At 38.9% G+C, this 25,327-nt stretch overlaps 1 protein-coding gene across 5 annotated transcripts in view; it reads left to right on the top strand.

The window, feature by feature from the left end:
• TMEM108 (transmembrane protein 108) overlaps window positions 1–25,327 on the top strand; it is a 338,666-nt gene that overhangs the window by 153,538 nt on the left and 159,801 nt on the right. For 4 of the 5 annotated variants that reach the window (XM_029940268.1, XM_029940270.1, XM_029940271.1 and 1 more), the window contains one exon: window positions 24,227–24,312. In XM_029940268.1, coding sequence (XP_029796128.1) covers window positions 24,273–24,312 — 40 coding nt within the window. In that variant the 5' untranslated portion in view covers window positions 24,227–24,272. The remainder of the gene's footprint in view (window positions 1–24,226; window positions 24,313–25,327) is intronic. The other variant, XM_029940269.1, reaches the window with a different exon arrangement.

Below are 25,327 nucleotides of genomic sequence, written 5' to 3'. Positions count from 1 at the left end.
AGCATCCCACTCAAGGTTTCAGTTCAGGTCGTGATCTCACTGTTCATGGGTTAGAGCCCCATGTCGGGCTGTGCGCTGACAGAGCGGAGCCTGCCTGGGATTCTCTCTCTCCCTCTCTCTGACCTCCCCATCTCATGCATGCTCTCTCTCTCTCTCTCTCTTTCTCTCTCTCAAAATAAATAAGTAAACGTAAAAAAAAAAAAAATGCTTTCCTACTGCAAAATGGATTTCCTACTGCGAAATCTTCCAGGCTCTGCTAAGCGTTTCCATACCGGACTGCTGCCTGACCCTAAGATAACACCCTATATTTGAGGGCTTTTTGTTGTTACAGGAACACTCCATTCCTAATACCAATAATTTAACTTTCTTTTTAAGTTCATCTACTTATGTAAAGAGAGAACACAGGAGGGGCAGAGAGAAGGGGAGAGAGAGAATTCTAAGCAGGCATAATTGCTGTCAATGCAGAGCCCAATCTGGGGCTCCAACTCTCAAACCTGTGAGATCATGACCTGAGCTGAAACCAAGAGTCAGATGCTTAACCGACTAAGCCACCCAGGTGCCCCTTAATTTAATTTTCTACTTAAAATTTACTTAGTCATCCTTGACCCTGCATTAAATGAAGATAGTAAACCTTGCACTGACTTTTGTTCATATAAAACACGGGAATAGGACACCTAGGTGGCTCAGTCAGTTGAGTGATTCTTCATTTTGGCTCAGGTCACAGTGGATTGAATCACATGTTGGGCTCTGCACTGAGCATGGAGTCTGCTTGGTATTCATTCTCTTTCTCAAAACAAAAACCACGTATATAAGTATGCTACATAAACAAATACACATTATAACTGTGGTATTAAAATTTCACACAGGGAACATTTGGGGGAAATGTCCAAAAAAGTCTGCTGAGGGGGATAGCAGTAATGAAAAAGCTGCCACATTCTACTGTGAACTATGTGTCATTCATAGAATTTTAGTCCTCGTTTCCGTATTCGCAGTTAATCTCTATTTCCTTCTAGTATGACGCCTTCCAATTTTTTACCTGTAATTTGAGTTTGTTGCCCCTAGGTGGCAGGCTCTTGTCTCAGGGTCCAACCAGACAGACTTGGCTACACAGCTAATGTAGGCTACAAGCAGGTGTAAACTTTTAGCAAGATTTTAATACTTCTCTCTAATGCTCCTACCAAAATATAACTCTTGATTAAAAATGAACTATAGCATTTAATAGTATTGGTTTTATGCATTTAAATAGCATCTTAAATTTGTTTTAAAAAAATTTTTAACATTTATTTTTTATTTTTGAGAGAGCATGCAAAGGGGTTTTTGGTGGGTGCGGGCACAGAGATAGGGAGACACAGAATCCGAAGCAGGCTTCAGGCTTTGAGCTGTCAACACAAAACTCGACTCAGGACTCAAACTTGCAAACTGCAAGATCATGACCTGAGCTGAAGTTGGACATTCAACCGACTCTGTTACCCAGGCACCCCGATAGCATCCTAAATTTAAAGCAAGATTTAGTATCTTTAAAATTTATTTTATTTTTGAGAGAGAGAGAGCACAAGCAGGGAAGGGGCAGAGAGAGAGGGACAGAAGACCCAAACCAGACTTTGTGCTGATAGCAGCGAGCCGATGCAAGGCTCAAACTCACAAATTGCAAGATCATGACCTGAGCCAAAGTGGACGCTCAACCAACTGAGCCACCCAGGTTCCCCTAAAGCAAGATTTAAAGAAATAACACAGGTTTTAGGAATTTTTACATATCTTTAATGTTTGCTTAGTTGACTGAGTTAAGCCAATTCATAATGGTAACTCAGCTTACCTTTCTCAGAGTCAAATTACATACTCTTTATAAACAAAAGTTTGTCTATTCTCAAACTAGACAAAACTAGACAAAGAGGTTCTTTGGAGCCTCAGGAAAGTTTGAGATTAAAAGAACATATATACTCTTTGTAATAATTTTTGTTTAACCTCCCTGTTTCATACCATAAATTTCTTCAATTTCACCATGGAAACAATCCTACCCCTCCCCCCCTTTTTTTCTTTTTGGCTAGTTTTCAGTGTTGTAAAGATGACTCCTGTATTGTGATGAGATGTTAATAGTTGCCCTTTGAGGCTTCTTAAAAACGCTAGGCCTTTTTTTTTAAACTTATTTTTATTTTGAGAGAGAGCATGCACATGGGGCAGGGATGGAAAGAGAGAATCTCAGGTAGGCTATGAGGAGTGTAGGGCTTGAACCCATGAACAGAATGAGGAGATTATAACCTGAGCCAAAATTAAGAGTTGGACACTTAACCAACTGAGACACCCAGGTGCCCCACAACTCTAAGATTTTTTAATTCTGTCAGGAATATATGTGTGATTCTTGAGCGATGTAGATGAAGGAAGAATTACAGCAGGAGAGGGTTTTGGAGAAAGTAAGTCTTGAAGCAATTATGTTTGAATTGCCAGAAGAAAGTAAAGAGGACATTCCCTGTAGGGGATTAATACTGAAGTGGAAATGGGCAGCATGAGGTTCATGTGTGAGTGTGCATGGCAAGAAGTAGGTAACAACACCAGTTTGACGAGGAATAAGAATGTGTTGGAAAGCAATAAAAGATGCCATGGGAACATGCTGAGGAAATTTGAAATATCAGACAAAAGGAAGCCTGGATAGAGTTTTGAAAAGGAAGTTTATACCATATATGTGTGTGATTTCAGAAAAATAAGTCAGTGGCTTTAGCAGAAAAATCAGTGAGAGAACTTTTTCAGGAATCTACCTGAGGTGTTACTTAGTCTAGGACATAGTGCATTCTTGATTTTGGAGACAGGGCTCTAGGAAGGATCTTAGCATCGTTTGCAAATGAGTATTTCACTTCTTATGACAAAGGAAACAAACGACTGGATCTAATCTCCAGTGTGTGGGGGGTGGGGTGAGAAGAGGAGCTAAAGAGGAGATAGAATTTTGTCATTAAACATAAAATTGGTTTTTTAAAGTTACTTTTGTTTCTGAATTTTTTAAAAAATAAAAAGCTATACAAATCAAAGGGAAAAGATATACCTTTTGACCACTTTGTAGAGGGCCAAAAGAAATAAATCTTCAGAGTTAAAGAAAAGCATTTATTAGGAGCCTTTGTGACTATTGATGATGTGGGTATTTGGTGGGTTTGGGTTTTTAAAGCTAATTTATAAGAATTGAGTATATGTTTATATCTAGAAGAGAATCATAGTTTTGATCCAAAACCATGAGTATAGCAGCCCTGAATTAGAACCGGGGCTTTGCTCCCAGCTATCCTTAGGATGTTCTGAGCACTCAAAAAAAAAAAAAAAGGCAAGGACACTAATATTTACTTAATGATGTGAGGCCACCAATGAAAAGGTCCCATCTAGCATGTCACTGAACACACATTCACTGCACAGTGAATCTTAATTTCCTGTGTGGATACCTATAGTTTAAACCTGTAGTGCCGGCATACGTGATAGGGCCTTAGGTACACCATTAGGTCTATTTCTGGATTACTGATCAACTAAATTAAAGAGATGGGCATAATTTTTTTCACATAATTAAGCTTTTTATATAAAAATTGGACTTACTGTTAAACTAAATATAAGCATTAACTAGATCTATCACATTTATGAAACATTTAATTATTAGTTGCAGGTAAGTACAAATACTTAGGGATAATAGGAACATTAATCCTTAAATCATATCAACCTCTACTTAATTTAAACTTACCTTTTTTGCCATGAATTAGTAATATAAGTAATTTCACTGGACACTTCATTGAAATCCTGACTTTCTTAGAGCATTTTCATGCCAGTTTTGCTGTGGGCAGATTTCTGCATTTATTAATAATAACTTTTCAAATTAAGCTTCTTCTCTAGTGACTACACTCATTCCAAACTAGACAAAGAAATAAATTATCTTTTCTGCTATATTTTTACACCAACTTCCTGAATATTCAAACTTACCAGCATCAAAAAAGGAAATAAAGCCTGATGATATTTTTGCCATTATGAAATCCCATAATTTTCTTTTCCAGTCAGCAGGGAAGCTAATTGTCTTTTTCCAAGTTTCCCCATAGTTTCCAGCTAGAAAGCCTACCTAGGTGTGGTGAGAATCAAAATGTGGGTTGGTACCAACTTCCTTTCTGATACAGGACTGCTTTTTTACATTAAAGACTTTAGATTTCCTTTCTGGTTATAAATTCAATCTCATGAAGTTGGAACATCTTTAATCCTACTTAATATAGCCAAAGTTGTCTTTACTCTCATCAATGTTTTATAATTTTCACAGTATAGGTCTTTTAACTTACTTGCTTAAATTTATTACTGGGTATTTTATTATTTTTTTGTTGTGTTATTCAACTGTAAATGGGGTTATTTTCTTAATTTCTCTTTCTGCTTCATTATTAGTGCGTAGAAATACCATGGATTTCTGTGCATTAATTTTGTATGCTATGACTTTACTGAATTCATTTATCACTTCTAGTAGATTTTGCTTGAGTCTTCAGAGTTTTCTATATATAGTATGTCATCTGCAAATAAAGTTTTACTTCTTTCTTACCAATTTGGGTGCCTTTAATTCCTTCTCACTGTCTAATTGCTGTGGCTAGGACTTTCAGGACTGTGTTAAATAAAATTGGTGAGAGTGGACATCCTTCTCTTTTCCCTGACCTTACCAAAAAACTCTGAGTTTCTCCCCTTTGAGTATGATGTTAGCTGTGGGTTTTACATTTAAGGCCTTTATTATGTTGAGGTAGGTTTACTCTAAATCTACTTCATTAGGTTTTTTAAAAATCATGAATGGATGTTGTATTTTGTCAAATGCTTTTTCTGCATCTATTGAAATGATAACTCATCAAGGAAATGCAAATCAAAATCACAATGAAATATCATCTTACATCTGTCAGAATTCCTAAAATAAAAACTCAAGAAACAACAAGTATTTGTCAAAATGTAGGGAAAAAGGAACCCTCGTGCACTGTTGATAGCAATGCATGTGTGTGTGTGTGTGTGTGTGTGTGTGTGTGTGTGTGTGTGTGTATACATACACACACCACACAATGGAATATTATTCAGCCATAGAGAAGAATGAAATCTTGCCATTTGCAACAATGTGGATGGATCTAGGGAATAAAATGTGAAGTGGAATAAACCAACCAGAGGAAGACAAATACCATATGATTTCACTCATATGTGGAATTTAAGAAACAAAACAAGTGAACAAAGGAAAACAAAGAGACAAACCAAGAAACAGACTCTTAACTATAGAGAGCAAATAGATGGTTACCACGGGGAGGTGGGTGAAATAAGTGAAGGGGATTAGGAGGGCCCTTCTCTTGAGGAGCACTGAGTAATGTGTGGAACTGGGATCACTGTAGTGTATACCTGAAGCGAAGATAGTGCCATGTGTTAACTATGCTGGAGTTAACATTTTTAAAATGCAACCCAAATCATAAGAATATAAAATTTGACTTGAAAGAACTTGTTTTAACGTGGTATAACAGTTACTATGTAACACTAACATACTAAAATCCAGCATCTGACCTCAGGGAACTAACCCTTGGTATGTTTGTGTGTCTATGTGTATCTGTGTGTCAAAGAACAAATAGATAATGCACAACTGTGTCATAATCTATTATATAAATCATAATGTCTTAACACCTGGAAAGAAAAAATTGTTCCAATCACACCCTGAACTTTCTCATAATTGAACTTCTTAGTCCTGTTTGCTACATATGAAAGAATAATAAAACAATCATAAGAGTAGACAACTAATTATATTTGTATCTCTTTATAATTTATAACATACTTCCACACGTATTACCTAATTTAATATATGTGATAACCAACACTGAAGGGTGTTTCCTATTTTATAAGTAAGCAAACCAAGGCTCACAAAATTTAAGTAACACTTAAGATCTAAGAGACAAACTGGAACAAAATCCAAGGTTTCCTAACGTAACCCCTAGGCATATTCTGTCACGTTTATTGTTTTTTGTCTAAGTAGTCCTTTTGACCTCCTACCTACCCTTTGAGGTTCTGCTGGGATTGTCCATTCATCCCGTCTAGAAGAAATTCTTTCTGTTCTCAACTCTTACAGCATCACATATTTCTGTTGTGGTTCTTCACCTACAGTGCCTTTGTGTTGTGAGTATTGCTGTATTTGTCATTTTCTTCCCAGATCGGTAAACTCGAGTCCAAGGGGTTAGCACTTGCGGGTAATAGGCATGCAGGAAGGGTGACTGAATGAATGAGTGACATTCCAGGAATCTCTGCTATCAAGCAGTGTTGTGATGATTCCCTTAGCTAAGGATATTTCCTCTTACAGTTGCCAATAAAGGGGGGGGGATGAGCTCAGATGTAAGATGGGGCTGAGTTTTGCATACGTGGGTGTAGTGCATAGCGAGCCATGATGAGCACGCCAGTGTGGCTGTGATCTCTTTACTACGATTTCTTTCATTTCTCTTTTGGGCTCTAATAGGTCTGAAGCTGTCAGAGAAAAATGCTCCATCTTTGTCTCTTGTTATATAAGAGTTCTCTTTCATTAATTTTTTTTTTAGTTTTATTTAAGTAATCTTTATAACCAACATGGGGCTTGAACTCACGACCCTGAGATAAAGAGTCACATACTTCTCTGACTGAGTTAGGCACCCATAAGTTACCTTTAAATTTGGAGTGATGCAGGGACTTTTCCACCTTTCCTTCCATCTTTTACAGGTGAAAGCAGATCCTTTAACTGTTAGTAAGCCATTGGCCACTCAGATCTCCTGGTCATCTTCTTACTGTTCTGTGTGTTTGCATCTCTGTGTCTCTTGACTGTAGTCTATTTGGAGCAGTGGGGGAAATTTTCTTTGAAGGAGGTCACACTGGCTGCCTTTAATAGTCATCCTCTGATAAAATCATTGTAGGGCTATCATAGTATGTACTGCTTTACTGAGTGGACAAAATGCTCACAGTTGTTCTGAGTAAGGATTCCATAAAGCATTTTCTTTCCATGTAGCCTGTGAGCTTAGAATTTACTAATGGTATATTAGACTGCTGATGAAAATGGACTTTATTTAGCAAGATAAATTACAAAACAAGTACAATGTCTCTTTCCAGAACATATCGTGTCAAATTATAATGGTAGCCATGTAGAGTGATCTAGTCCTTTTGTAAGATTATTTAGCATCCTGTATCATAAATGTGTGTATATACCTCTCTTGACCTGGCAGTTTCCTTTCAGGAGTCAAGTCAAAGGAAATGATTCAAAGTGAAAAATACGAGGACAGTGTATCAGGTAGGGGATTGCACTTGACAGTGTAAAAGAAACCATTACAGCAGCTTAACAAAATGGACCTTTATCTTTGTCACATAATGAGAAACGAGGAGACCAATATTCAGGGCTTCTGTAGCAGCTCCATCCTACCATTAGCATCCCAAGCAGTGGTTTTCGTCCTCACTGTCCCTCGTGGATGTAGGATGACAAGTTTATTTCATATCATTATTCCAGGTGGGAAGAGAAAAAAATAAGGAAGACAGCTAAAACTTTTTCTAGGGTGAACTTCTGTTTCTCATTAGCTGCAATGATGTCTCTCCTAACTTCAAGGGAGACTACAAAATTGAAGTTTGGGTCAATGTTAGAAGGTGCAGGAGAGACAGGAAAGTATCTCCCAAAATGAGAAGGCACTTAGAGACTGGAAACAGAAGCAGGCCACCCCATACCGTTTACAGAGAGATTTATTCAGGGTCACTTACTGACAGGGGATTGGGCGGAGGACAGTCCACAGCAGCTGCATAGTTACTCTGCACAAAATCTGTACCCTAGTCCACAGATTTTACAGAGTGAGGGCCCAGGAGTTGTCACATACACCTCAGAGGGCTTACATGCACATGACAGCCACATTTTAATTAGATCTTGTGGCACAACCTGTGCATTGGGAAGGGGAAAGACTGTATTATCTCTAACAGATTCACGGGAGGCCAAAACAACCCCCTCCCAGGCTTGGCAGGCATTTCTAAGGTATGTATATTAATCTCCATGGGGCTCAGAACACATAGCCCCAAAAGAGATCACTGAGCGACCAAGAACAAAATGGAGGGCCAAAGATGGGGGTCAGTATTGTCAGCATGCCTACAGTCAGCTGTATTGTCAGGTTAACCCAAATTGGGCTTTGTTAGTAAGGTAGACTGAGAGAGTGACTACTGGTAAAACAACCAGTAATATTTTCCATAGTAATCAAAGGACTGAAGGTCATGAAAGTAAAATAATGGTGCCCCTCTTAATACCCATTTGCAGAGGAATAGATAAAATGATCTATGGAATATTGTGTAAGTATAATAACTACAGTTGGGTTAGCAAAACAGAAGCCAGTTTAAGTGTGAAGAATAGGAAATATTTTTTTAAGTTTTCTACATTTATTTATTTATGAGAGACAGAGAGACAGCTCGAGCTGGGAAGGGTGAGAGAGAGAGAGGGAGACACAGAATCTGAAGCAGGCTCCAGGCTCTGAGCTAACTGTCAGCGTAGAGCCCGACGCGGGGCTCGAACCCACGAACCGTGAGATCATGACCTGAGCCAAAGCCAGACACTTAACCCACTGAGCCACCCAGGCACAATTTTAATACAGGGAATCAAAAGCTTATACAACCTTTAGAAGGCTGGGGGAGCAAAGGTCAGTCAGGAAAGCCACTTTCTTAGTTTGGATTCCTTACAAAGTAGAGCTTGAGGCAAGGACTTCAGAGTAGGTAGTTTACTTGGAAGCTGATCCCAGGGATCAGCAGTGGGAAATAAGGCAAAGAGGAATGGCCAACAGGGGTGTGTTGTAGAGATTGCATTATGGGAGCTTGATTCTGTCTGAACCTACTGAGAAATCTGTAGAATACCTTCCAGAATTGTCTGCCCACAGGATGAAAGGTAGGAAGATTTATCCACTGCCTTCCAAGAATTGCCCATGGATATTGACTCTCTGTATTTCTTAGCTGTACCACATGTTTGTGGCCCCAAATAACTCCCATGACACGTGCAATGTCAGAGGAACCCTAGAACAGAAAATAGAAATGTGTATCCTGCACTTGAGGTGGATAATGCTGCCACCATGGAATTGAAGCCCGTACGGAACTGTGAAACTATGGCTGAAACCAGGGTGCAAAGTCATTTGCTATAGCAAACTTTAAGAAATTGGATATGAAGGACACGTGGGGGACTAGCCAATAAAAAAGCCTTAGCTGCCTGCAGCGCCTGAGAAAATAGGTGACTCTCTGGTGGACACTCAGAAACCTCGACCAAACCTGTCTCCTGCCTAGTGCTCACCCACAGCTGCTATTGGAGAATAATGGCTTCTCTTTCACCCTTCAGATGTCATACTCTGGCCTCTAATCAGTGATAATCTAATGGGAATCTAATCTGATGACAAGGTTCTCTAAGAAATGCAGTTTTTTTCCAAGTTTCATGCCCCTGAAAGGGTTGAGATTGCCCTGAATATCAGTAAATTATATCTGGCTCGGCAACAACTGATGAATTACTTATAAAGAGTTTGTAAAAATATGTAGAAATTATGGGGGGGTTTAATTTTTTTAATTTTTCTAGAGAGAGTTGGGGGAGGGGTATAGGGAGAGGGAGAGCGAGAGAGAGAGTGAGAGAGAATGAGAAAGAATCTTAAGCAGGCTTCGTGCTCAGCATGGAGCCTGACATGGGGCTTGATCCCACGTCATGGGATCCCGCGTCACCCTGGGATCATGACCTGAGCCAAAATCAAGAGTCTGACACTCAACCAACCAAGCACTCAGGTGCTCCTATGTAGAACTTGTTTTAATCATTCTATTCACTCTGCTGGTAAGGGAGGGATCTCACCCTAGGGTTTGGGGGATGGCCAGTCATGCAACACAGGACACATGTGATCAACAGTAGTTGATGAGTCACATAGACTCATAGCTGGGAGGTGAGAGCACTGCATGTCACACAGGGCCCCCGGGGAGTCGCACTCAGAAACAGCATCAACAGCTAGGGGTTGTGGGAAGTAGGCTTGTGGTATCAGGAGGGTGGGGTGCCCCCTAGTTCCTGGGGAGGATGTCACTGGTTTGTTTGAATAATTCCACTTGCTTGTTAAGAACTGAAACCGCTCCTCAGAGATAAGCAGGAGCTATGCCTGATACCTTTCATAAGGAGAGTTGCCTTGCTAGGAAATCTTATCCAGAGTGGGGAGTAGGCCGTTCAAGGCCCTCTTGATTTTACCAAAAGTCAAAGCAGCACATAAAAGTATGTCATAATTTCAGTCTTTATGCCACATACACAGCAATCAGTTTTCACTAGTTTGGGTAGAGAAAAAAGGGCATGTCTTTTTTTTTTCCTTTTCCATTAAGATTAAAATGGTTCTAATTTAATCATCTCATTTTGCAAGGCAGCCCTTTCTTCGCAGGATTTCCTCTATTTTGTGGCAAGCCCAGAACCTCAAGGCCCAACTCGATTGCAAGGGTCAGTCTTTGGACTAGCCTCCCCTAAGAAAGGAAAAAAAGACAGGGCCTGGCACTTAGGAAGCATTGGAAAAATAGTTGAGTGAATGAACACATGAACCAGCGAGCAAGTCGAGCCAAGAGAGAGAAGTCCCAAGTTCTTCACTGCTTTTTTTTTTTTGCTTCTGTAGACACTGCTGTCTTCGGTCATACAGAGCCACTCGGCCGCCAGCTGTTGTGTCCATGGGTTCATACCACCTTGTCCCGGGTGGTTGAGGAGTGCTGTCTCTCCTCCATAAGTCTGAAATTCAGTCCTCCCTGTCTCAGCAACTGCTGCTGTGGACTGGAGGTGGCGTGGAAAGAATCTGGGGCCCAGGAAGCATTGTCCACCCAATCTGCCTTTACTGAACCAGTTTTCCTGTCAGAAATAGTAACAGGTTTTCTGCATTATATACCCACTCTTGTTTTTCAGTGCTCCCACCCCCCACATTTTCCTCAGCCTCTATAACTGCGTCTACATATAGCTAAATAGCTATTTAAATTTAAATTTAAAATGATTTTCCCCAGTTATGCTAGCAACAGTCTAAGTACTCAGTAGCCACCTGTAGTTAGTGCCTACTGGATTGGACAATACAACTTACAGAATTTTTTTAATCACTGCGGAAAATTCTGTTTGGGAGTGCCACCTCTATCAATTTTGTAGGATCACTTATGCAATTACTGAATACCTACTATGTGCCTGACCCTATTCTAAGCACTAAGGGCATGGCAGTAGACAAGAGAGACAAAATTTCTACCTTCCCAGAACTTCTATTTTAGTTTATAAAACCTGTATCCAAATGTCAGTGTATATCAATAGCTTGAGGAGGGACAACACTGGAAGACGGATGGCTAATTGTACTTAAACATCTCGATCCATCCCCAGTTTGATTTCATTGAGGTAGAACTCAATTTTCTTCAACTTTTAGAGCTCTGAATTTTACACTTCTGATTTGGACTGATTTTCAGGGCACAAATGTCTACACATTTGACTCACCTTTAAATATTGACTGTCATTGTTAAGTCTTTTAGATTCTGGGTGAAAGGTTTATTTGAAAGTAGTTGTTCTAGTATTTAATCATTTAAGTCCATTCTGGCAGCTTGTGTTCATAATTTTAATACAGTGAAAGGTCTCATTCTTATTGAAGTGTGTAACCACAACAGAGACTAGGAAATACACTGCACTCACATTGTTGGTTTTTCTACCACAAAACCCATGTTTTAATACATGCCACCCTGCCCCATGGAGGTGTTACTCATACAACATTAATTAATATTACTAGCCTAAAAAGTCAAATAATGGAGATGGGTGGTATTTTCAAACTAGTCATTAGAATTCAAACAAACATACTATGCTAATACTCTCAACAAGAGCCACAAATGCCACACCAATAATCTGAACTAATGAACTATAAACATTTCCTCACCCATGAACTGATCAATTATAGTATGTTACAGTTGAAAGAGACTATGGAAATGGACCTTTCTGCTCTAATTTTCTCTTTGCTCATTTTTTGGTCCTTTGAAGATATAAATGATTTGTCCAAGGTAACAGTTGAAAGAGTAAAATCCTGCTATAGCCAGAACTTTACTTCTGCAAAGGGAAGGTCCCCAGACTTTAGCATGTATCCTGGAGGGCTTGTTGAAGCATATTTTGCTGTGCCCAACCTTGAGAGTTTTTGATTCAGTGGGTCTAGGTCGGAGCCTGATAATTTACATTTCTAACAACTTCCTGGTACTGCTGGTGGTCTGAGAACCACAGTTTTAGAACCAGTGGTATAAACAATGTGGTTACATTATTATGAAGTTAATGAAATGATAAGAATGAGCTTACAGAGCTGGCCCTAGAGATCCGAGGGTCTAGCTGCATGATCACATCTGTCCACTGAGTTTGGTCCCACCCAGTGCTCTGTAAACATTAACAGGGGTGATTCTGGGTCCTACAGCTGCCCTGGAACTTATAAGACAGTGACATTCCAGGTATCTCATGGTTAGTAGGTGTTTATTTTGATCCGGGAAGATCGAGCCTTGGGGACCCAGCCTCCATCTCTCTGCTTTCCAACTTCTGCCTCCTGTTTCCCTGTCAGTTTTGTCCTCTCTCCCATACATCCTTCCCTCCCCCAGAAAATGAGAACATAGGGCCAACCTCATTTGAGAAGCTGGAGAGTCACACAGTCAAAGTGCACTGATAGGAATTTTAAAGCAGCAAGGGGTATATCTTCTGTCATTTCATGTACTCCTCCTCAAACTCCTGCCTCACTGTCTTCCCTCAACATCTTTGTACTTTTCTACCTTTACTGGTCAAAGTCCTTCTTAACCTTGCAAGTTTAGCTCATATTCCATCTCCTTCAAAAACCTTGTCCTGCTACTTTCCAGAAGATATTATTTATTTTTCTTTCCCCTGAAGAGACAGGACATGTTTCTGGTACTTCTGTGCCCCAGACTCTGTGGGTGTGTTAGTTCATTTCCAGAACAAACTTGCAGCATAGGTGTACACCTGTTTATACTGATAGAAAATGTGCTCCCCTTCTGGAGTCTCAGGGTCTAAGTTGTTACAGTTTTCTAGAATATAGTATAATAATTTGTCTCGTACAACTGATAAGGGCAAACCTGGCTATAGAGTGATCTTTTGACGTGATATTTGTTCCCTGTGCTAAACTGCAAGTTCCTTGTGGGCAGGGACCATGTCTCATCTGCTTTTATTCCCAGCCCCAGTCCCTGCTACTAACAGTACTTAGTACTTAGCAGCATTCAATATTTTCCAAAGAAATGGATCTCCAAGTTAATTGCTGCTTATATTGTCTCTTCCTGCCCTGCATTTCTCTGTGATTTTGCTTTGGCCCCCACAGAAAGGAGGTCCTTCAGGTGTGGCCTATCCTCCCTGCTTCCACACAGAGTTTGTGGCCCTGTCACCCTACTCCGCTTCCTCTGTGAATGCACTCTTGGGAAAAAGGAACATCAGTCTACCTTGGGAAGAAGCAATTTGGGGATTAGGGTGGTTTCAGCTTTATGCCAGTCTCTCAGTCTGCACGTCGCTTTCACGCCCTCTTGACTTCACTGAACCTCATTCTCTCTCCCTCTTAGTCATTATCTCCTTAATCTTCCTGACATCCCTGTGAAGCCAAGTAGCAAGGACAAGTGAGAGGTGTATCAAAGATAGATGGGCTAAAATATCTCAAAGAATTCATGTTGCATAAAACTTGAATTGCATGAGAGGCTGTGGATCTAAATATTTAAGAAACACTGAATCAGTCATTTCTGGTTTAAACATATCTTGCAAATGTGGTTTCATCAATCATCCCACTTCCTCCATATCTCAAAGTGCCAGTCTCAGGAATGAGAACAAGCAGCGCTGGCCTCACTGTGCCTGTAGTGCTCTCTTAGGCTGGGGTCAGGGTGCTTGGTTCTTGATTGACTGTACATTAGAATCCCAAGGGAGTCTGATTTAATCCATCCAGTGCATTCTTCCAGGGTTCTGATGTATAGTCAGGATGAAGAAATACTGGATTAGGTTCTTGGTTTTTAACCTTGGCTGATCATAAGAACCATCTTGGGAGCCTTTTACAATCACTCCATCTAAGAATCTGGGAATTAGGATTCCTGAGGGAAAGACTTAGGAATCCTTTGTAAAAATAGATTTTGACCATCAGCTAGTTTTGGGAATACTAATTTTGATACATCTAGATATTTCATCTAGCCCTTATCAGAGCAAGGTCTAATTATCAACATAGTTAAGTGGGCTGGTTAAGGATCTCACAAGTGAGATGAAAGATATTATTTTACTCATGCTTCCTGGAGCAAGGAATAAAATTGAGGATCATCAGAAATGCTTGGAATATTGTGACTTCACTGTGGGACTGAACTTGGCCCACGAGGATCTTACCTTAAACCGTACTCCTCAGGTAATGGCTAGAAGTGTCCCTCTCTTTCCCGGGTATTGTGGGCAGCATAGGGGTGACTCCCTGGTCCTGTACCACATAGGGAGTTGCACAGGGTTGACACTGAGCAACAGAACGTCTTCATATTGGGAGTGGGTAGCACTGCACCCCTCTGACCACCTTGCCCGCAGATGCGGGTAGAATCTGTGGAAGCCCAGACTTCAGGCTCTGTCTGCTTCGATTGGCCCACCTCACTCGTGCCCACATAATTTTTCATTTCATTATAATTTTTATCCCAGCTATACATTCAACGGACTCTGCCTCTCCTATGGAATCACTTGACATAAATTACATATTTTGAAAGATTAAATCAAAGCCATGAATTAAAACAGTCTTCACACTAACTCAAGAATTACAGAAGTCTTTATGTGGATTGAAGTGGGATGGGAGAAGCGCAGGACAAGGAATGGCAGGGAAAAAAGACTGTTGTTGAGATCACAATTAAAATTTAGCAAGGACTATGATCTCAGGAATAATTTCACATACTGAAGTGTATTGCATGTTCATAGCATGCATCATTGTTTAAATGTTCTCTCCACATGTAAAACATTCTGACAGAGTCTGCCTGTTTCATATGGCCTTCCCTCCCTTTCTAATGTAAAAACTTGGCACATCTTTTAGGACAAATGCCTGCTTCCCAAAGGAAGTACACATACTCTTAGGTTCCAAAGTTCAATTTCTGAAGATAGTTTTCAGGCACTGCAAAAGAAAGAAAACAAATGAATGTGTTTGCTGTGGACAAAAAATAATCTTTTTCATAAGCAGTGCAGTCAAAATGATAAAACATCCTCCTTTAGCATTTGGCATTACTACAATATCATTTAATGCCCTGACCTCAGTGTACAGTCTTTAATCCCAAAACCATAAAAGAGGGAGTGTGGTATGTATGCTTCACCTTGTACAAGCACCGTTCTGTCTCCTCAGATGAGATAAATGGCCTTCATACACATTAATGTCATAAGAAAGAAAGAAGTCTGTGTCATTCTAATGAGCCTTGAGCTCCTGGTCCTATTTTTACCCCCTTCTGACTTCAGTGGCTGTGACCACCACAGAAGCCTCTCCCCGCAGCAAATGCAAATAATCTCCAGCTGGTCTTGCAATTACTTCTCAGTCCTCCAAGCAGAATCTACATTAATTGATTTCTTTTTGTAGGTTTTTCCTGAGTAGAAGGGATCCATTTTTTGCCCTTCTGTTTGGAATTCAGCATCTCATGGATCTGACAGCCTCCACTGTTTTCTTATTTTCCAGAGATGAAAATATGAAGGGGAAGAAAGGGAAATAGAGCTGCCAAAGTGTTTTTTTATCCTTCAGAGTTTACCGAGTGAGATCCTGGCCCCCAGGGTGGCTGGTAGATCTGCCCGGCTTTCTCCATCAGTAGGATTCTCTCCCCAGCCTTTCATTCTCCTCCTAGTTTACTAGCAAAGTGCCCATGCAAGGTCTGCAGCAGGAAAGCCTTTATAAATCGGAAATCACACAGTCCTATCTCTTTTGTTGTAGTCTTGCCTCATATGAATTAATTGCTAATGTTTTAAAATAAGGAGAGATATGTGATGTATGGCTTCTCTTGAAAACTTAGGGGAAAATATTTTTGAGAAGATTTTTCAGTTTAAGGGGAAAAAAAAAAGACTTCTTTTCCTACTGACAATTGGCTAGTGCCTAAAAATACCATTCCCTGTGCTTTCAAGTTCACCATAGTCACCACTATTTCCTGTAGACTCCCAGGACTGAGACAAAGTGACGGGCTGTAGTCAGCAGCACGCTGTTGATCATAGCTTCAGAGGAAAGAGAAATATTTCTTGCTGGAAACTGAGGAAATTTGGAAGAAAGATGGGGAGAGCCACAAGTTTCAGGAAAAAATTAATTAAAAGAACGTCTATTTCTTTATGGAAGTGAAGGATGTTCTTGTGTTGAATATGCAAGTCATCTGTATGGGAAGAATTTGACTAAAAGCCTATTCTAACCCAAACTTAGCCCTGTGGATACATATCTATTTATGACTTATGATGTAAGTGAGCCTGGGAAACCTTTATATTTGCTTTCCTGAAGTAACCCACTGCTCGTGATGCTCAGGCCCTGGGGTGACTTGCTGAATATCAGTTCCTTTCACTTTCCTGATTTTCTCTATACTCACAAGACCAAGAGCAGCATGTCTGTATACCATTTGTTTGGAGGAAAGAGAGACACAGGGAAAATACTAGATATGCAGGAGGAACTTCACTTAATTTCATTCTCTCAGTAATTTATTTTATTTAAATTCAAGTTAGTTAATATACAGTGTAGTATTGGTTTCAGGAGGAGAACCCAGTGATTCATCACTTACATATGACACCCAGTGCTCATCCCAACAAATTCCCTTCTTAATGCCCATCACCCATTTCGCCCATGCCCTCACCCACTACCCCTGCAGCAACCCTCAGTTTGTTTTCTCTTACAGTTTGTCTCCCTCTCTGTTTTTATCTTATTTTTCCTTCCCTTCCCCTGTGTTCATCTGTTGTGTTTCTTAAATTCCACATATGAGTGAAATCATGTGATGTATGTCTTTCTCTATTTGGCTTGTTTCACTTAGCATAATACTCGCTAGTTCTATCCATGTTGTTGCAGATGGCAAGATTTCATTCATTTTGATGGCTGAGTAATATTCCATTACACACACACACACACACACACACACACACACACACTACACATACACACTGCATCTTCTTTATCCATTCATCAGTCGGTGGACATTTGGACTCTTTCCGTACTTTCACTGTTGTTGATAGTGCTGCTGTAAACATTGGGTGCATGTGCCCCTTCAAAATAGTATTTTTGTATCCTTTGGATAAATACCTAGTAGTGCAACTGCTGGGTTGTAGTTCTATTTTTAATTTTTTGAGGAACCTCCACACTGTTGTCCAGAATGGCTCCACCAGTTTGCATTCCCACCAACATGCAAAAGTGTTCCCCTTTCTCCACATCCTCACCAACATCTATTGTTGCCTAGTTGTTACTTTTAGCCACTCTGACTTAGGTGTCAGCCTCATTTACAAATGAGAAAGCAGATGATCAGGGAAGTTAAGTAACTTGTTTAAGAACACATAGCAAAGCTACTCAGTGGTAAACCTGTCTGGTTCTTTTTCCTACAACATGGTGCACCTGCTGCTCATTGAGATGCTTTCCCTGAGTTACTAAACACATGACTTGAGCTTTTATTGTGGGTTGATAAGGAGGAGCCATGCCAAGAATAAATAATCTGTCCATATTCCATAAAACTGCTACTGAGGATGCTAATGCTTATCAAAAATTGTCTAATAATCTTTTCTTAGAAGTTAGTGATAGAAAAGGTTGTATTTCTGAACAAAATACAAACTGTACTTCTATGCGGCCAGAAAAAAAATGATGCTGTCTTTTTTGCATTTACTTTTAGGAAACTCCAAGACCAAAGTATTATTGTTTCATTGCATGTTATAGTAAAATCAGTCCCCCCTTTGTCCACATAATTTTGGATCTCCCTTTCTGACATTATTAATGTGCTTTGATAGGTCAATAATTCTGTTTATACAAGTTGCATCTAGTAGTAAGCCTCCTGAGATAACTTTTTAAGGAGGACAAATGTATAAATAACAACCTTAAAGTTATTTTGTACCCATAATAGTAAATTCTAAATTTAATTTAGATAAGACACTGAATTTAACGAAAGGGACTATTTGGGTAATATCCCAAAGTCTGTTTCATTTCCAGCTCAGGGGAAGGACAATTGGGAGTTGGTTGGTAAGCTCTGGCCTAATGTGTCGTTGTCTTGCTTTGTGCTCTTAGGTATTCACTCTGACCACTTGGGCACCAGGTACTGGGGCAGGTGCTTTGCATGCACTGACTCGTCTTTGCAGCAAGCGTATCAAGTACCATTCTTCCCCTATTTACAAACAAGAAGTCTACCAGTCAGAGAAATCTAGAAACTAGCTCGAGGTCTCACATCTGGTGAGTGTGATCTTGAGCAAAGACTGAGTTTTTGGTGTCTGTGTGCTTGCCTATAAAATGGAGATGTATGCCCCTTTCCAAACTTGTTTGCAGGCCTGTGATGTTAGTTGTTAGGTCAACTCTCCATGCTTCTCCCTCACTCATCATTTTCCTAAATGGTGCTGTTATAGGGGTTGGCCATCAGTTTAATCAGCTCTTCCTGGGTCCTAAAGAGATGGAGAGCCATTGCTCTCTTTTGTGCCAGTTTTATTATTCACCTGAATTGTCGGTCATCTTTATTCTTTGCCTCAAAAAAATATTTTAAAGTTCATCTCAAATATAGTTGATTTTCATAATTCATGGCAGTTATGTTCTATAAAGTTTCATAAATACCACACTAGTGAATACAAGCCATTGCTCTTAGGGAAAATAAAGGGTTTGGTTCCTGTGAGCCTCAGGTCACAGTTTTGTCAGTTGATCCATATGTAACCTTGTTTTTATGTGTTGATGTTTAAAAACACCTTATGTAATGTATATTATTAACTCATTAGCTTTGAACTCATAGCCAACAGCACCAGAACTCATGTCTTGTTGCCTTTTGGAGCCCTAGACAGCACTTCAGCACTGTGCTTGCAGGCCATATCAAATAGAACAATAAAAAGCCCCAAATAGCCTATGGAAAGGACATTTGTTCACAGTATGAGAACTGAAACAAGAAGACAAGAAAAATAAAGATGACGACAGATCATTGCCTTGTTTGACCTTAGCTGGGAACATGTGTTTTGGACAATGCAAAGCATGTATGCAAATGATTGCTAAGGCACCATGAGGATTGATTTGGGGATTAGAAGTTCTTTTTAGGGATTTTAATTCTTTGTTTTTTATATGATAAACAATTTTTCTAGGTTTTTATTTATATTTTTACTTAATTATAGTTTTTACTTTATAATTTTTATGTAATAAAGTTTATATTATTCTTGTTGCTTCAAAGTTTGATTTAGATTTAGCAAAGCTTCTCCCAGTAGAAGAATTTACCATTTCTTCTAGTATTTGTATACACTTTTTACATTTAAAGGTCTTGTCCTTTGGAATTTATGCTGCTGTGTAATATTTGGAAATTAGTACAATTTTGTCTTTCCCATATTACTCTGCTAATCTCTCAATGTTTACTTAAAGTTAATTTTTTTACCTATTGATTTAATATGCCACCTTTAACATACAAGCCTCCATATATAATTGGGTCTATTCATGTGTTAATATCAAATTGGCTTCATTATGTAGAGGCCTTAGAGTGTGTTCCACGGTCTGGTAGGGCTGACAACCCCTCTTTCCCCTGTCCCTGCCTTACTAGGTTTTTATGGTATTGTTTTCCAGGTTTTCCTGGCTATTTTTCCTTATTCTGTAGGAACTTGTCATTTCAAGTCAGTTTACATATCACATATCAGAGCTTTTCACTTGGCTCTTCATTACTTCTTCTCTGCTACATGAACATTTCTAATTGGAACATTTTAAGTGATCTATGAAAGAGAAAAATTACCCTTCCTGAATCAGTGAAATGGATAGAACTGTTCCATTTAAACCAAAGCAGAGAGAAGCAGGATTCTTTTAGGCTCACCTTCTTTAAGCGGTGATTCAGGTTACTTGTGCTTCTTTGTTTTCCCTGAGCTAATAGTCAAACAGTCACTGCAGATCCTACCTGTGCCACTGTCTCTGCATGTTTGGGCAAATATTTTCATCCTCCTCCTCGATTTTCTTCAGCCTATTGGCTGTAAAATGTATTTTCTTAGAATTTCATCCCAGATACTAGTTGTCATCCTTGGAGCTTCTAAATTATTCCCCGAGGGATCAGATACAATGAATGTTTCCTATTATATGGTTAAAAAAAAAACACAGCTCTTAGATGCGATCTCATTGTGCGTCTCTGTCTATCCATAGCAGAACTACCCAGCCAAGAGACTCAGGTGAGAAACCCTCATTAGAACTGAGTTTGGTTAGGTCACGAAATGAATATCCAGAACTCTGTCATTTTCATATAGAAGCAATTAGAAGATACAGTGGAAGCAGAAGTTCCATCACAGTAGCAATGTCTCCCCCCATATATACACACACACACACACATATAAAATATATAATATATATTAAATGCCTAGGAATTAATTCAACAAGATTATTGAACTCAAATGAAGGAAAAACACTATAAAACTCCATAAAAAAGCCTAAATAAAGATTAATTTTGAATAAAAATAAGCCATACGGTGCTTGTAGTTGGGATAACCCTGTAGAACCTAGATGATACCAAGTGTCCCCAATTTATGAGCTCAGTTGTTTCTTTGATATGTGAATAAAATGGCTCTACTGTACATTATTGTTGAAAGTCTAACAGTTTGTCAAAAATCTCTAAGCATTTTTAGAGATGACTAAGAGGCTTATGTTGTCCTTAATATAAACTACGACTGTTTGTGTGCTCTCCTGTTAATCATTTATTTATTCATTCATACATTTAACCACTTTACAATTGAGTGCCTACTGAGTCTTAAGCCCTCCATAGATGCCCACTAACCATTGCTCAGGACTCCTCTGGCTTGTTTCTATTCCTGGTCACCCTTGTCTTGGAACATAGTCTCTTTTCTATCATTGCCCATCTGAGCACCACTGATGTAAGGCTATTTTGTACAAGACTTTTGCTGAGATTTTTGAGGCTATTAGTAGTGGGTAGGATTGTGAAGGGGAAGAATAGGTGCAGTGTGTAAGTACAAATAGCATAAAACAATGAAAAGTTAAATGTCACACATCTCAAAGTTTCTGGGTCATCCCCTCTGGGGAATGTTTCACTTTATCTTTTATTGTTAGGTCTCACCTACTCCTATCTTTTGGAATTGCCCTTTATCTGTCTCTCAATATATCTCATTATTCTCTATGTGGCCTCTGATTCCTAGACTGCTTATCCCCTATTTCCCAGACTTGGAGAACTGAAATCTCCTGTTACTGTATAATGGAGAACAATTCATCTCTTTTTCTCCCTCTTGGTCATCCAGATCATACTCGGGAGGCTTTAATTAGTCATTGAGCTATTGTGCCCATACGCAAAAAAGTGTTTCTCACTCTCTGAAAAGAATTCTTTGAACTTCAGAGCTACAGTTTTTAAAATATTATTTTTCTCCTCACTACACTCAGACTTTGAAAAGATCAAGTTTTAACCAAATTAATTAAGTAGAAGATAATTATAACTATAATACCAATGATATTTTTTCTGAATTTAATAAAATGATAAAGTTAATTTAGGAGAAAAACATACTTAAAAGAACAAGATAAATCATAAAAAAGAGTAATAATGGAGCACTAACTTTACCAAGAGTTTAAATTAAACAACACTTATTGTTATAATAGAAGAATGAACAGAGATGTAAAATGTAACACAAAGTCCAGAAACAGATCTAAAGGAAATAAAAAATAACAGAAGAAAATACAGGTGACTATTGTTTGTAATCCTGGAGTAAGGAAGCCGTCTCTAACCATGGCTGTGTGTGTGTGTGTGTGTGTGTGTGTATCATTCTTACAAAAAGGTAGGGGGAGCATGCTTTACAACATGGTTGGACCTAAGAAACATTATGCTAAGTGAAAGAGCCATATGCAAAAACTATACATTATATGATTCTACTTATGTGAAACATACAGAATGAGCAAATCTGTATAGCAGATTAGTGGTTGCCAGGGACTGGAGAGAGGGGAGAAAGAAAATGACTGCTAATTAAACAGGAGTTTTTGGATTCTGTTTTTTAGTTTTGTTTTAGAGTGATGAAAAATATTCTGGAATTAGGTACTGGTGACGGTTACACAACATAAGTATACTAATGACCACTGAATTGTGTACTTCAAAGGCTGAATTTTATACATGGACTATATCTCAAACACTTTAAGGATAAATTCGTTCCATGTGGGGTATTACAAGAAAATAATGCAGCATGCCAGTAGAGAATGGTTAAAGAAAGTGTTAAAGAAAACAATATTCAATGACATTTGTTAAACATGGTGAGTGAGGTTCTATTCAGGACCATCAGGATCGGTATAGGGAACCACGCAGTAGGATTTAACAGTTGGGGAGAGAGATTAGGTTCAACTTCCAACACAGTTTGGGCTGGTGGCCATTTATAGCCAAGCATCAGGGTGATGGTCAGTGGATGGGAAATTACTAAGGGGAAACATCAGGGGTAAAGGGTTTTGGCTAAATTGACCTAACAGTATTCTTGCTGAGACAGGCCAGGGTAATTACCACCTGGAGCTTGATGGATTCTGTGGGTGGAGGGTTCTGGTCTAACTGTTCTTGCTAAAACTGGGTTTTATAAGGAAGTGGGTGGATGGACCTAGGAGAAGGTCTGGGAGCCTGACTGAAGGATCTTTGTCAAATGTGAACTAAAATTTTAAAAAGACAAATGATGAATAAACATAAAATGCAAATTAAAGGAATAAGATTAAATATTTGGCAAAAATGGAAAGAAATTATAAATTTCTAAATTATAAATTTCTAAATTATAAATTTCCATCATTGGGTACATTGTAGTGTAATGGATATTCCCACATACTGGTATAGACAAAGGGAAATTTCACAGTATATTTCAATAGTCTTAAATTGTGTCCTTGTGGTTCCATTTCTAGGAATTCACCATAAAGAAATACTGTGTGCCATTTAAAATAAAGTAGTAAATAATAGTAACACAGGAAATTTTTTCTGCTAGGCAGAAAAATTAGAATGTATAATAGAGGTGGTGCCTGATGCCATCAGTAGAGCATGTGACTTTTGACGTGAGTGTCATGAGTTTAAGACCCATGTTGGGCATGGAGCCTACTTAAATACAAATAAAAGTATAATAGATAAAATGAGACAGACTGATAGAAGTGTACATCGAAAGACTGGAGAAATAGGTAATTTGTATTTCCTTATAGATTCTTATCTCTTTCATTTAGCTATATTTTCCAAATATTCTATACTGGATTGTCCTTTATAACTAGAAAATAATGGAAAATTTATTTAACATAGTCAACTTCTAGTGTGGTAAAGCTTTTGTGTAGTTTTGCTTGGAGAACACCATAACAGAAATGAGATTAAAAATTTTTTGTTTTTCCTGTTTCACAACTAGAGATTCAGGGGGAGCTAAGTGGAAATCCTAAAAAGTTCCTAAGTCAGACTCACTTTCTAATTGCCCACACGAGTTTCCTTCAGTGGTGTGCATAGTTTGAGGATTTAACCAGTCAATGGATTGGTATTTGTATAATGTAGACTGTTGTAAATTTTTTTTTAATTTTTTTTTAATGTTTTATTTATTTTTGGTACAGAGAGAGACAAAGCATGAGAGGGGAAGGGGCAGAGAGAGAAGGACACAGAACCGGAAGCAGGCTCCAGGCTCTGAGCTAGCCGTCAGCACAGAGCCTGACGCGGGACTCGAACCCATGAACGTGAGATCTGACCTGAGCCGAAGTCGGAGGCTTAACCGACTGAGCCACCCAGGCGCCCCTAGACTGTTGTAAATTTGACTCTGGTGGGGGTGTCTGGGTGGCTCAGTTGTTTAGCGTTGGACTTTGGCTCAGGTCCTGATCTCAACCCTTCCTGAGTTGGAGCCCTGCATCTGGTTCTATGCTGACAGCTCACAGCTTGGAGCCTTCTTTGGATTCTGTGTCTCTGTCTCTGCCCCGCCCCTGTTCATGCTCTCTCTCTCTGTCAAAATTATATAAACATTAAAAAATTTTTAAAAACTAGATGCTGGTGTATCCTAATTCCAAGATTTTTCCTCTTCAAAGTCAGGTATTGTAAGCTCTACAACCAGGATCATGTTGAATGGAGTTCTTTTTGATTTTTGACTTGAATTATGTTCCCCAGGTGTAACAATTTTCTTCTCCCAATTTCCTAGACAGAATCATGAATAAACTGGAGGACAAGCAGGACCAGATGATACCATGAAGAGAAGTTTACAGGCCCTCTATTGCCAACTGTTAAGTAAGTTATTACATTTCTTTTAGAATATACCAATGTTATTGTTTGCTTAGTGCCAAAAATTTAATACATTTTCTGGAGGAAGACCAGGGTTTGCTGAATAGAAAAATTTCCCTCTGCTTCATCTGGGTACTTAAAGTGTCAAGCATTAAGTCTTTCTATTGCTTTGGGCATCAGTTGTAATGTAGACTCTTATAATACTAAATTGGCATGTTAAGCATAGTTTATTCAAGGATGAGTGTGAAAAACATTATTGTTCTTGCTTTTGTGGCAGAATAAATGGTTACAGTATGACCTTCTGTATGTTCCTCATGAAGAAGGAATGTTAGGTTGTGTTTTGTGGATTTTGTCACATAGAACTTGTTACCATTTGGTAACTGTACAGCGTTTAGTTATCTGTGTTCTTAAATAATGAATGATAAAAATGTGATTTCTTTAGATTTGATGGTAGAGTGAATAGTATTTGATTATGACTTGATGCATGTTGCTCATGTGTTCTGGGAGTTGTGCCACAAACCTCCAGGTGGGATCACAATTGTTAATGAATGTAAAAACCAATACCAATACCAGTTAGTATTGATGTTCATACCAGTTGGTACAATGTTTGATGTTTGGATTCACCCACTTAAAATGGTAGACATCGCTCATTCCAGATCAAACCAAAGCCATTGAGTTGGGAAAACTGGAGTTCATGGTGTTTGTCTCTTTCGTGCTGAGGTATAAAGAAGATCCATCTTTCCTAAGTTGGATGGTTCCTTTACCTTTTGCCAAGAAAATAACCTAAGGAGAGCTTAAGATGAAAATCACCAGTTAGCCCTTAGAATTTATCAATTCAGGTTATGTTGCACTCCAGTGCAAAGCACTTTATCTGCAGAAAGTATTCTGGTTAGGTCTTTTAATTAACTTATTTCTGCTACTAAATTCTAATCCCTGACACAGATTACATCAGCCTGTTTTTAGCTGGTGAAACGTCACCAAATTATCCGACTCTCATGGTTTTTTTTTTCCATATATTCTA

Source organism: Suricata suricatta, chromosome 5 (genome assembly GCF_006229205.1).
Source record: "Suricata suricatta isolate VVHF042 chromosome 5, meerkat_22Aug2017_6uvM2_HiC, whole genome shotgun sequence".
NCBI lineage: Eukaryota > Metazoa > Chordata > Mammalia > Carnivora > Herpestidae > Suricata > Suricata suricatta.
This window is presented reverse-complemented; position numbering and strand designations above follow the sequence as displayed.